The sequence below is a fragment of the Oncorhynchus mykiss genome, chromosome 11 (assembly GCF_013265735.2).
Source record: "Oncorhynchus mykiss isolate Arlee chromosome 11, USDA_OmykA_1.1, whole genome shotgun sequence".
Lineage (NCBI taxonomy): Eukaryota > Metazoa > Chordata > Actinopteri > Salmoniformes > Salmonidae > Oncorhynchus > Oncorhynchus mykiss.
Genome location: NC_048575.1, coordinates 79,211,586 through 79,225,180, shown reverse-complemented (window position 1 = coordinate 79,225,180; position 13,595 = coordinate 79,211,586). Strand labels below are relative to the sequence as shown.

Here is a 13,595-nt window from a genome sequence, read left to right as displayed (position 1 = left end):
AGGCTAATTACTACATATACAATTACTGCGTTACATAGGTACCACAACAGGCTAATTACTACCTATTCAATTACTGCATTACATAGGTACCACAACAGGCTAATTACTACCTATTCAATTACTGCGTTACATAGGTACCACAACAGGCTAATTACTACAAGTAACCTAAATCTCAAAAACAATCGGCAGTACATTTAATGGTCCATTATAATTCTGAAATCCATTTAAAAATCTCTCCCAAAATGGATAGGGTTGAAACTCAAAAAGGGCCGTTCTATTCTAGTGGATTCTATGTCCTCGGTCGGGACAGAATGACCGTCATGTGGTTTAAATGCATAATAAAGTAGGCTAAATAAATAAGCTATTTAAGTAGCGCTGTGCTTGCGTGAGTTTGCCTGCCCTGCATGTGCGATGTTCAAACTGTAAAACGTCACCTGAGGAACTGTAGGTCTATTTTAAACCCACTGTCCCTCACAGACACACACTTCTTCTTTATATCGTGGCACTCAGGTCGCAACCGCAAAGTTTAAACTTTCCACACAGAAAATCTCCGATTTCTACAGAAATCCCCCCCCCCTCTCTCTCATTTTCTCTTTCTCTCTCTCCTGTTATGAATTATTGCTGCGCTGCAGATCTATGAAAACATGCCTCCTCGTGCGTAAAATGCCGCGCATGCTGCGTCCTGGCACGGAGGAGTCCTTTGGAAGGAAAATTTGCGCTGTCAGTTTTGTCCTATTTTTGCCTCATAGTTGCTGTTGGCAGCGCCGATCGATATTGAGCAGGGGCTGGTGTTTTTTAGAGAAAAAATACGGATGAGAGAAAGCGTCCCTTCAGAATTCAGTCATGCATTAAGCAGTGACATCATTTTGTTGGATATAAATATCTCGGTGTGTGCCAGGCCAGCGGAGCCACTCCAGCACCCCCAGCAGCAGCTACACACACCGACCACCGCGCAGCACGGCTGGGGTAATGCCCACGAGCGTCTTCGGGAACTGGATGTGTTTCTAGTGTGCGCACGGTTCCTCGTGCACTGGCACTACACACAGAGCTTTTCGGTGAGCTCGGGATACACCACAACAACGCAATGATAGAAGAAGAAGAATAAGAAGTGGCCTAGCGGAGCCAGAGGACTGACAGAGTTTCCTTTTTGGAAGAATGCATGTTCCTCTTTCCCTTTTTACCTTTGCTCTGCTGCAGTTGATTAGCGCCGCCGTGGTCGCCGTCTCCACCGCCGTAGTCGCTGGATCCCTTGGACACGTTTCCTTGGAAGACCAACTTCTGGAAGCGGGTGCAGTCAGTGGTTCTGGACGCAGGACTTGCAGATTGTACTGTCGGGTTGGCATTGGTTTTCATCTTCAGATACACACCGACGGACGAGTTAACGGCAGTCATGAACCCAATCGGTTAAGTAAGTTATTTAAACCATTTTGCTATAATAGTCCTCTGAGTATCAAGTGGTTGAACTAATAATGATTCACGAAGTGTGAATAGAGAGAAGGTAATGCTGTAATGGCAGACTATTGTCGACGTATTGTGTTGCTGTGTTTCCAACGTTAACGTAGGCTACATACACACGAATGTGCAGTTTGCCTCTTAACTGTACATTGCTTTTTTTATCTTCAAAAGGTGTACTAGGCTATTCATATTGCACAAGCTTTCACAGTCTCACTGCGCAGAATCAGACGACCAATCCCATAAACAACATAAATATATACAACACATTTCAAAGGTTAATTATGGATCATACACTTTTTTTTCTCTCCAATTTTCTCCTGAAATGACAAAATCAAATCTAACTGCCTCTAGCTCAGGACATGAAGCAAGGATATGTATATTCTGTTTAAACTGTAGAACCCAGTTCCTACATTTGAATATAAAAATGGATTTTATCCAACTAAAACCAACTAAAACTATCTCTGGAACCCTCAGGATGACAAATCAGAACCAGATAACTGAATGTACGTACATTATTTACCTTCAGAGGTGAATGTATCAAACCAGTTGCGGTGAATCAAGTTTATGGTTGTTGTGCACTCTCCTCAAACAATGGCATGTTTTTTTTTTCTCCCACTGTAATAGCTACTGTAAATTGGACACTGCCGTTAGATTAACAAGAATTGAAGCTTTCTGCACATATAAAGACATGTCTATGTCCTGGGAAATGTGGATGTTTACTTACAACGTCATTCTAGTCACATTAGCGCACGTTAGCAACAACCGCCCCAGTATAGGGACACCGATCCCGTAGAGGTTATTAAGTTTAGGCATGATTCCGAATGGTTAAGTTAAGGGTTAAGGTTTCGGGATACAGTTGAAATCAAAAAATAAATAAAAATAAATAATAATAATAATGAGTGCCTAGCTCAGGGATTGAACGCCCGACCCCCGGAGTCAGAGCTTCCGCCATCCCTATCCACAACAAATCAAATCAAATGTATTTATATAGCCCTTCGTACATCAGCTGATATCTCAAAGTGCTGTACAGAAACCCAGCCTAAAACCCCAAACAGCAAGCAATGCAGGTGTAGAAGCACGGTGGCTAGGAAAAACTCCCTAGAAAGGCCAAAACCTAGGAAGAAACCTAGAGAGGAACCAGGCTATGTAGGGTGGCCAGTCCTCTTCTGGCTGTGCCGGGTGGAGATTATATCAGAACATGGCCAAGATGTTCAAATGTTCATAAATGACCAGCAATGTTCAAATAATAATAATCACAGGCAGAACAGTTGAAACTGGAGCAGCAGCACGGCCAGGTGGACTGGGGACAGCAAGGAGTCATCATGTCAGGTAGTCCTGAGGCAAGGTCCTAGGGCTCAGGTCCTCCGAGAGAGAGAAAGAAAGAGAGAATTAGAGAACGCACACTTAAATTCACACAGGACACCGGATAAGACAGGAGAAGTACTCCAGATATAACAAACTGACCCTAGCCCCCCGACACATAAACTACTGCAGCATAAATACTGGAGGCTGAGACAGGAGCGGTCAGGAGACACTGTGGCCCCATCCGAGGACACCCCCGGACAGGGCCAAACAGGAAGGATAACAACACCCATCCGAAACCCAAGCCAACTTAGTGGCCGGTTTTGATGTCGTCTCCTGACTTCCTGTTTACCTGGATGGACATCCAATTCCCCAGAGGATCTTGAGCGACCTGGCTGTCATATTTTCATGACTTCTACCTTAATAATATGTTGTATTTTAACAGAAAAAAAGTTTTCAGAATACTAAATCACTCCATAAAGCTGCATGTAACCAGGGAAGGGTTGTGTTCATCACAAGTGTTACATAAAATACCTGTTAAATAACACACTATATAGTTTATGAAAAGGGATAGGATTTGTGGTTTAGCTACACATGGCAGTCACAGACAACAGATATAGTACCCATGCCATTCCTACACTTATCCTTAGCCTCATGTTACTAACTTACTGGTGGCCCCGAGAAGCTGTTGCCTGGACTGGAGTTCGACCGCCTGGCTGAATGGGCTTGTTTGGGACTGTTTGTGACATTGGCAGGTCTCCCTGTGTGGTTTGTTTGGGACTGTTTGTGACATTGGCAGGTCTCCCTGTGTGGTTTGTTTGGGACTGTTTGTGACATTGGCAGGTCTGGCTGTGTGGTTTGTTTGGGACTGTTTGTGACATTGGCAGGTCTGGCTGTGTGGTTTGTTTGGGACTGTTTGTGACATTGGCAGGTCTGGCTGTGTGGTTTGTTTGGGACTGTTTGTGACATTGGCAGGTCTATCTGTGTGGTTTGTTTGGGACTGTTTGTGACATTGGCAGGTCTATCTGCAAACATAAAACAGGTGCAGCAGAAGAGACCAGGATGTTTTGGATTGGACATCAGTATGATTGTTATCATAACAATGCAATGTGAAACATGTTTGGATGGTTGTCATTGGCTCTGTGTCTCTCTCTCTCTCTCTCTCTCTCTCTCTCTCTCTCTCTCTCTGTCTCTCTCTCTGTCTCTATCTCTCTGTCTCTCTCTCTCTCTGTCTCTCTGTCTGTCTGTCTCTCTCTCTCTCTCTCTCTCTCTGTCTCTGTCTCTCTCTGTTTCTCTCTGTCTGTCTCTCTCTCTCTCTCTCTCTCTCTCTCTCTCTCTCTCTCTCTCTGTCTCTCTTTGTCTCTCTCTGTCTGTCTCTCTCTGTCGCTCTCTGTCTCTCTCTCTCGCTCTGTCTCTCTGTCTGTCTCTCTCTCTCTCTGTCTCTCTCTCTCTGTCTCGCTCTCTGTCTATCTCTCTGTATCTGTCTCTCTCTCTGTCTCTCTCTCTCTCTGTCTCTCTCTCTGTCTTTCTCTGTCTCTCTCTCTGTCTCTCTCTGTCTCTCTGTCTCTCTCTCTGTCTCTCTCTCTGTCTCTCTGTCTCTCTCTGTCTCTCTGTCTGTCTCTCTCTCTATGTCTCTCTCTCTCTGTCTCTCTCTCTGTCTCTCTCTCTGTCTGTCTCTCTCTCTCTCTGTCTCTCTCTCTCTCTCTCTCTATCTCTCTCTCTCTCTGTCTCTCTCTCTCTGTCTCTCTCTCTCTCTGTCTCTCTGTCTGTCTGTCTCTCTCTCTCTCTCTCTCTGTCTCTCTCTCTGTCTCTCTCTCTCTTTCTCTCTCTCTCTCTCTCTCTGTCTCTCTCTCTCTCTGTCTCTCTGTCTCTCTCTCTCTGTCTCTCTCTCTCTCTCTGTCTCTCTATGTCTCTCTCTCTCTCTCTCATATTTCATGGTCCGCCTCAGAATAACTGTCATATTACAGTACATGGAAACATAGCTGTTCATAAAGTTACAGTCTGGCATCTGGAAATCTGTTAAATAGTCAATTGCTATCTGGATGTCAGATATATATTTCCTCTGATATACATTTCCTCTGACCCACCATACGTTCTACTGTATGTTCTGAAGTATGATCTACTGTATGTTCTGCTGTATGTTCTGCTGTATGTTCTACTGTATGTTCTGCAGCATGATCTAATGTATGTTTTACTCTACTGTATGTTCTACTGTATATTCTACTGTATGTTCTAATCTACTGTACGTTCTACTGTATGTTCTACTCTACTGTATGTTCTACAGTATGTTCTACTGTATGTTCTAATCTACTGTACGTTCTACTGTATGTTTTACTCTACTGTATGTTCTACTGTATATTCTACTGTATGTTCTAATCTACTGTACGTTCTACTGTATGTTCTACTCTACTGTATGTTCTACAGTATGTTCTACTGTGTGTTCTAATCTACTGTATTTTCTACAATGTGTGCTACTGTATGTTCTACTGTATATTCTAATCTACTGTATGTTCTAATCTACTGTATATTCTACTTTATGTTCTACTGTATGTTCTAATCTACTGTATGTTCTAATTTCCTGTATGTTCTAATCTACTGTATGTTCTACTGTATGTTCTAATCTACTGTATGATCTACTGTATGTTGAAATCTACTGTATGTTCTACCGTATGTTCTGCTGTATGTTCTGTATGTTCTACTGTATGTTCTAATCTAGTGTACGTTCTACTGTATGTTCTAATATACTGTATGTTCTACTGTATGTTCTAATATACTGTATGTTCTACTGTATGTTCTAATCTACTGTATATTCTAAGATACTGTATGTTCTACTGCATGTTCTCCTGTATGTTCTACTGTATGTTCTAATCTTCTGTATGATCTACTGTATGTTCTGTTGTATGTTGAAATCTACTGTGTTCTAACTGTATCTTCTACTGTGTGTTCTGCTGTATGTTCTACTGTATGTTCTAATCTAGTGTATGTTCTACTGTATGTTCTAATCTACTGTATGTTCTACTGTATGTTCTACTGTATGTTCTAATATACTGTATGTTCTACTGTATGTTCTAATCTACTGTATCTTCTACATTATGTTCTGATCTACTGTATTTTATAATATATGTTCTAATCTACTGTATGTTCTACTGTATGTTTTATCTACTGTATATTCTATGATACTGTATGTTCTAATCTGCTGTATGTTCTACATTATGTCCTACTGAATGTTATACATTATGTTCCACTGTATGTTCTACTGTGTGTTCTACATTATGTTCTGCATTATTTTCTACTGTATGTTCTGCTGTATGTTCTACTGTACGTTCTGCTGTGTGTTCTGCTCTGTGTTCTGCTGTGTGTTCTGCTGTATGTTCTACTGTGTGTTCTACATTATGTTCTACTGTATATTCTGCTTTGTGTTCTAATGTATGTTCTACTGTATGATCTGCTGTATGTTCTGCATTATGTTCTACTGTATGTTCAACTGTGTGTTCTACTCTATGTTCTTCTGTATGTTCTGCTGTTTGTTCTAATCTACTGTATGTTCTACTGTATATTCTAATCTGCTATATGTTCTAATCTGCTGTATTTTCTAAACTACTGTGTGTTCTACATTATGTTCTACTGTATGTTCTGCTGTATGTTCTACTGTATGTTCTAATCTACTGTATGTTCTACTATATGTTCTATTCTACTGTATGTTCTGCTGTATGTTCTAATCTACTGTATATTCTACTATATGTCCTATTCTACTGTATGTTCTACTGTATGTTCTGCTGTATGTTCTACTGTATGTTTTATCTACTGTATATTCTATGATACTGTATGTTCTACTGTATGTTCTAATCTGCTGTATGTTCTACATTATGTCCTACTGAATGTTATACATTATGTTCCACTGTATGTTCTACTGTGTGTTCTACATTATGTTCTGCATTATTTTCTACTGTATGTTCTGCTGTATGTCCTACTGTACGTTCTGCTGTGTGTTCTGCTCTGTGTTCTGCTGTGTGTTCTGCTGTATGTTCTACTGTGTGTTCTACATTATGTTCTACTGTATATTCTGCTTTGTGTTCTAATGTATGTTCTACTGTATGATCTGCTGTATGTTCTGCATTATGTTCTACTGTATGTTCAACTGTGTGTTCTACTCTATGTTCTTCTGTATGTTCTGCTGTTTGTTCTAATCTACTGTATGTTCTACTGTATATTCTAATCTGCTATATGTTCTAATCTGCTGTATTTTCTAAACTACTTTGTGTTCTACATTATGTTCTACTGTATGTTCTGCTGTATGTTCTACTGTATGTTCTAATCTACTGTATGTTCTACTATATGTCCTATTCTACTGTATGTTCTACTGTATGTTCTGCTGTATGTTCTACTGTATGTTCTATTCTACTGTATGTTCTACTGTATGTTCTAATCTACTGTATATTCTACTATATGTCCTATTCTACTGTATGTTCTACTGTATGTTCTGCTGTATGTTCTACTGTATGTTCTAATCTACTGTATGTTCTACTATATGTCCTATTCTACTGTATGTTCTACTGTATGTTCTGCTGTGTGTTCTGCTGTATGTTCTACTGTATGATCTGCTGTATGTTCTGCTGTGTGTTCTACTGTTTGTTCTACTGTATATTCTGCTGTGTGTTCTGCTGTATGTTCTACTGTATGTTCTAATCTACTGTATGTTCTACTGTATGTTCTAATCTACTGTATGTTCTATTCTACTGTATGTTCTAATCTACTGTACGTTCTATTCTACTGTATCTTCTAATCTACTGTATGCTCTAATCTACATTGTGTTCTGCTGTATGTTCTACTGTGTACTACATTTTGTTCTACTGTATATTCTGCTGTGTGTTCTACTGTATGTTCACCTGTATGTTCTGCTGTATGTTTTACATTATGTTGTACTCTATGTTCTACATTATGTTCTGCATTATTTTCTACTGTATGTTCTGCTGTATGTTCTACTGTACGTTCTGCTGTGTGTTCTGCTCTGTGTTCTGCTGTGTGTTCTGCTGTATGTTCTACTGTGTGTTCTACATTATGTTCTGCATTATTTTCTACTGTATGTTCTGCTGTATGTTCTACTGTACGTTCTGCTGTGTGTTCTGCTCTGTGTTCTGCTGTGTGTTCTGCTGTATGTTCTACTGTGTGTTCTACATTATGTTCTACTGTATATTCTGCTTTGTGTTCTAATGTATGTTCTACTGTATGATCTGCTGTATGTTCTGCATTATGTTCTACTGTATGTTCAACTGTGTGTTCTACTCTATGTTCTTCTGTATGTTCTGCTGTTTGTTCTAATCTACTGTATGTTCTACTGTATATTCTAATCTGCTATATGTTCTAATCTGCTGTATTTTCTAAACTACTGTGTGTTCTACATTATGTTCTACTGTATGTTCTGCTGTATGTTCTACTGTATGTTCTAATCTACTGTATGTTCTACTATATGTTCTATTCTACTGTATGTTCTACTGTATGTTCTAATCTACTGTATATTCTACTATATGTCCTATTCTACTGTATGTTCTACTGTATGTTCTGCTGTATGTTCTACTGTATGTTCTAATCTACTGTATGTTCTACTATATGTCCTATTCTACTGTATGTTCTACTGTATGTTCTGCTGTGTGTTCTGCTGTATGTTCTACTGTATGATCTGCTGTATGTTCTGCTGTGTGTTCTACTGTTTGTTCTACTGTATATTCTGCTGTGTGTTCTGCTGTATGTTCTACTGTATGTTCTAATCTACTGTATGTTCTACTGTATGTTCTAATCTACTGTATGTTCTATTCTACTGTATGTTCTAATCTACTGTACGTTCTATTCTACTGTATCTTCTAATCTACTGTATGCTCTAATCTACATTGTGTTCTGCTGTATGTTCTACTGTGTACTACATTTTGTTCTACTGTATATTCTGCTGTGTGTTCTACTGTATGTTCACCTGTATGTTCTGCTGTATGTTTTACATTATGTTGTACTCTATGTTCTACATTATGTTCTGCATTATTTTCTACTGTATGTTCTGCTGTATGTTCTACTGTACGTTCTGCTGTGTGTTCTGCTCTGTGTTCTGCTGTGTGTTCTGCTGTATGTTCTACTGTGTGTTCTACATTATGTTCTGCATTATTTTCTACTGTATGTTCTGCTGTATGTTCTACTGTACGTTCTGCTGTGTGTTCTGCTCTGTGTTCTGCTGTGTGTTCTGCTGTATGTTCTACTGTGTGTTCTACATTATGTTCTACTGTATATTCTGCTTTGTGTTCTAATGTATGTTCTACTGTATGATCTGCTGTATGTTCTGCATTATGTTCTACTGTATGTTCAACTGTGTGTTCTACTCTATGTTCTGCTGTTTGTTCTAATCTACTGTATGTTCTACTGTATATTCTAATCTGCTATATGTTCTAATCTGCTGTATTTTCTAAACTACTGTGTGTTCTACATTATGTTCTACTGTATGTTCTGCTGTATGTTCTACTGTATGTTCTAATCTACTGTATGTTCTACTATATGTTCTATTCTACTGTATGTTCTACTGTATGTTCTAATCTACTGTATATTCTACTATATGTCCTATTCTACTGTATGTTCTACTGTATGTTCTGCTGTATGTTCTACTGTATGTTCTAATCTACTGTATGTTCTACTATATGTCCTATTCTACTGTATGTTCTACTGTATGTTCTGCTGTGTGTTCTGCTGTATGTTCTACTGTATGATCTGCTGTATGTTCTGCTGTGTGTTCTACTGTTTGTTCTACTGTATATTCTGCTGTGTGTTCTGCTGTATGTTCTACTGTATGTTCTAATCTACTGTATGTTCTACTGTATGTTCTAATCTACTGTATGTTCTATTCTACTGTATGTTCTAATCTACTGTACGTTCTATTCTACTGTATCTTCTAATCTACTGTATGCTCTAATCTACATTGTGTTCTGCTGTATGTTCTACTGTGTACTACATTTTGTTCTACTGTATATTCTGCTGTGTGTTCTACTGTATGTTCACCTGTATGTTCTGCTGTATGTTTTACATTATGTTGTACTCTATGTTCTACATTATGTTCTACTGTGTGTTTTACTGTATGTTCTACTGTATGTTCTGCTGTATGTTCTGATGTGTGTTCTGCTGTATGTTCTACTGTATGTTCTACTGTGTGTTCAACATTATGTTCTACTGTATGTTCTACTGTGTGTTCTACTGTATGTTCGGCTGTCTGTTCTGTTATATGTTCTGCTGTATTTTCCGCTGTGTGTTCTACTGTATGTTTTACTGTATGTTCTGCTGTATGTTCTGATGTGTGTTCTGCTGTATGTTCTACTGTATGTTCTACTGTGTGTTCAACATGATGTTCTACTGTGTGTTCTACTGTATGTTCGGCTGTATGTTCTGTTATATGTTCTGCTGTATGTTCTGCTATATGTTCTACTGTGTGTTCTACATTATGTTGTACTCTATGTTCTGTTATATGTTCTACTCTATGTTCTAATCTTCTGTATGTTCTACTGGTTTGATTGAGAATTGAGAAACCTAGACAGAGACAGACACCGACAGACAGACAGACAGACAGACAGACAGACAGAGCGACAGACAGACAGACAGACAGACAGACAGACAGACAGACAGAGCGACAGACAGACAGACAGACAGACAGACAGACAGACAAAATGACCGACAGACAGACAGACAGACAAACAGACAGAGCGACAGAGGTGACAGAGAGAGATAAATATAGAGGACTTCTCGAAAATAGTATCCAATACATTTATTCATCCTGCTGTTGTGATGAAAACAACATGTTGTTTCTCAGGTGTCCTGGAGCTCTTTGCTGTATCTCAGGGTGTCATCGGTATCCGAGGAGTCTACAGTAACAAATTCCTGTCCATGAACAAGAGAGGAAGGCTTCACGCCGTGGTAAGTAGCCTATCAACTACCGTTGTCTGTGTCTGTGATAAGTAGCCTATCAACTACCGCTGTCTGTGTCCGTGATAAGTAGCCTATCAACTACCGTTGTCTGTGTCCGTGGTAAGTAACCTATCAACTACCGTTGTCTGTGTCAATTAACTACCGTTGCCTGTGTCAATTAACTACCGCTGTCTGTGTCCGTGGTAAGTAGCCTATTAACTACCGTTGTCTGTGTCCGTGGTAAGTAACCTATCAACTACCGTTGTCTGTGTCAATTAACTACCGCTGTCTGTGTCCGTGGTAAGTAACCTATCAACTACCGTTGTCTGTGTCCGTGGTAAGTAACCTATCAACTACCGTTGTCTGTGTCAATTAACTACCGTTGCCTGTGTCCGTGGTAAGTAGCCTATTAACTACCGTTGTCTGTGTCCGTGGTAAGTAACCTATCAACTACCGTTGTCTGTGTCAATTAACTACCGTTGTCTGTGTCCGTGGTAAGTAACCTATCAACTACCGTTGTCTGTGTCAATTAACTACCGTTGCCTGTGTCCGTGGTAAGTAGCCTATCAACTACCGTTGTCTGTGTCTGTGATAAGTAGCCTATCAACTACCGCTGTCTGTGTCCGTGATAAGTAGCCTATCAACTACCGTTGTCTGTGTCCGTGGTAAGTAACCTATCAACTACCGTTGTCTGTGTCAATTAACTACCGTTGCCTGTGTCAATTAACTACCGTTGTCTGTGTCCGTGGTAAGTAACCTATCAACTACCGTTGTCTGTGTCAATTAACTACCGTTGCCTGTGTCAATTAACTACCGCTGTCTGTGTCCGTGGTAAGTAACCTATCAACTACCGTTGTCTGTGTCAATTAACTACCGTTGCCTGTGTCAATTAACTACCGTTGTCTGTGTCCGTGGTAAGTAACCTATCAACTACCGTTGTCTGTGTCAATTAACTACCGCTGTCTGTGTCCGTGGTAAGTAACCTATCAACTACCGTTGCCTGTGTCAATTAACTACCGCTGTCTGTGTCCGTGGTAAGTAACCTATCAACTACCGTTGTCTGTGTCAATTAACTACCGTTGCCTGTGTCAATTAACTACCGTTGTCTGTGTCCGTGGTAAGTAACCTATCAACTACCGTTGTCTGTGTCCGTGGTAAGTAACCTATCAACTACCGTTGTCTGTGTCAATTAACTACCGTTGCCTGTGTCAATTAACTACCGCTGTCTGTGTCCGTGGTAAGTAACCTATCAACTACCGTTGTCTGTGTCAATTAACTACCGTTGCCTGTGTCAATTAACTACCGTTGTCTGTGTCCGTGGTAAGTAACCTATCAACTACCGTTGTCTGTGTCAATTAACTACCGTTGTCTGTGTCCGTGGTAAGTAACCTATCAACTACCGTTGTCTGTGTCAATTAACTACCGTTGTCTGTGTCCGTGGTAAGTAACCTATCAACTACCGTTGTCTGTGTCAATTAACTACCGTTGTCTGTGTCCGTGGTAAGTAGCCAATTAACTACCGTTGTCTGTGTCAATTAACTACCGTTGTCTGTGTCCGTGGTAAGTAGCCAATTAACTACCGTTGTCTGTGTCCGTGGTAAGTAGCCAATTAACTACCGTTGTCTGTGTCAATTAACTACCGTTGTCTGTGTCAATTAACTACCGTTGTCTGTGTCAATTAACTACCGTTGTCTGTGTCCGTGGTAAGTAACCTATTAACTACCGTTGTCTGTGTCCGTGATAAGTAGCCTATTAACTACTGTTGTCTGTGTCAATTAACTACCGTTGTCTGTGTCCGTGATAAGTAGCCTATTAACTACTGTTGTCTGTGTCCGTGGTAAGTAGCCTATTAACTACCGTTGTCTGTGTCCGTAGTAAGTAGCCAATTAACTACCGTTGTCTGTGTCCGTAGTAAGTAGCCTATTAACTACTGTTGTCTGTGTCCGTGGTAAGTAGCCAATTAACTACCGTTGTCTGTGTCCGTGGTAAGTAGCCTATTAACTACCGTTGTCTGTGTCCGTGGTAAGTAGCCTATTAACTACCGTTGTCTGTGTCCGTGGTAAGTAACCTATCAACTACCGTTGTCTGTGTCAATTAACTACCGTTGCCTGTGTCAATTAACTACCGTTGTCTGTGTCCGTGGTAAGTAACCTATCAACTACCGTTGTCTGTGTCAATTAACTACCGTTGCCTGTGCCAATTAACTACCGTTGTCTGTGTCCGTAGTAAGTAGCCTATTAACTACTGTTGTCTGTGTCCGTGGTAAGTAGCCAATTAACTACCGTTGTCTGTGTCCGTGGTAAGTAACCTATCAACTACCGTTGTCTGTGTCAATTAACTACCGTTGCCTGTGCCAATTAACTACTGTTGTCTGTGTCCGTGGTAAGTAGCCAATTAACTACCGTTGTCTGTGTCCGTGGTAAGTAGCCTATTAACTACTGTTGTCTGTGTCCGTGGTAAGTAGCCTATTAACTACCGTTGTCTGTGTCCGTGGTAAGTAGCCTATTAACTACCGTTGTCTGTGTCCGTGGTAAGTAGCCAATTAACTACCGTTGTCTGTGTCAATTAACTACTGTTGTCTGTGTCCGTGGTAAGTAGCCTATTAACTACTGTTGTCTGTGTCTGAAATGACACCCTATCTGCTTTATACTGTTAGTGGACTACTTTTGCAACCATTTTGGATACGGACATTGCATTTTGAAGGAGAGGCTAGCCCAAGTTAGGAAGGCTTTAGGGCATCGTACGCGGCCCAATATGGATCCCATTTTATATCTGAGGAGAGGCGTGCAGAAACTACATAGTTTATTGCATTGTAGTGAACTTTGCCTGAACACTAAGACACATCTTGAGAGTTGCAGATGTCCCCCTTTTTTTAAATGAATGACTTCATATCTGCACTCTGCAGCCAG

The 13,595-nt window shown here is 40.3% G+C and overlaps 1 protein-coding gene across 1 annotated transcript in view; it reads left to right on the top strand.

Annotated features, from left to right (window-relative positions):
* Positions 1 to 681: 681 nt before the first annotated feature.
* The window catches only part of LOC110536655 (fibroblast growth factor 5-like), a 29,627-nt gene continuing 16,713 nt past the window's right edge, over positions 682 to 13,595 (top strand). Inside the window, exons 1-2 of the mRNA XM_036936467.1 lie at positions 682 to 1,408; positions 10,592 to 10,695. Of these exons, the coding sequence (XP_036792362.1) occupies positions 1,156 to 1,408; positions 10,592 to 10,695 (357 nt within the window). The 5' untranslated portion in view covers positions 682 to 1,155. The remainder of the gene's footprint in view (positions 1,409 to 10,591; positions 10,696 to 13,595) is intronic.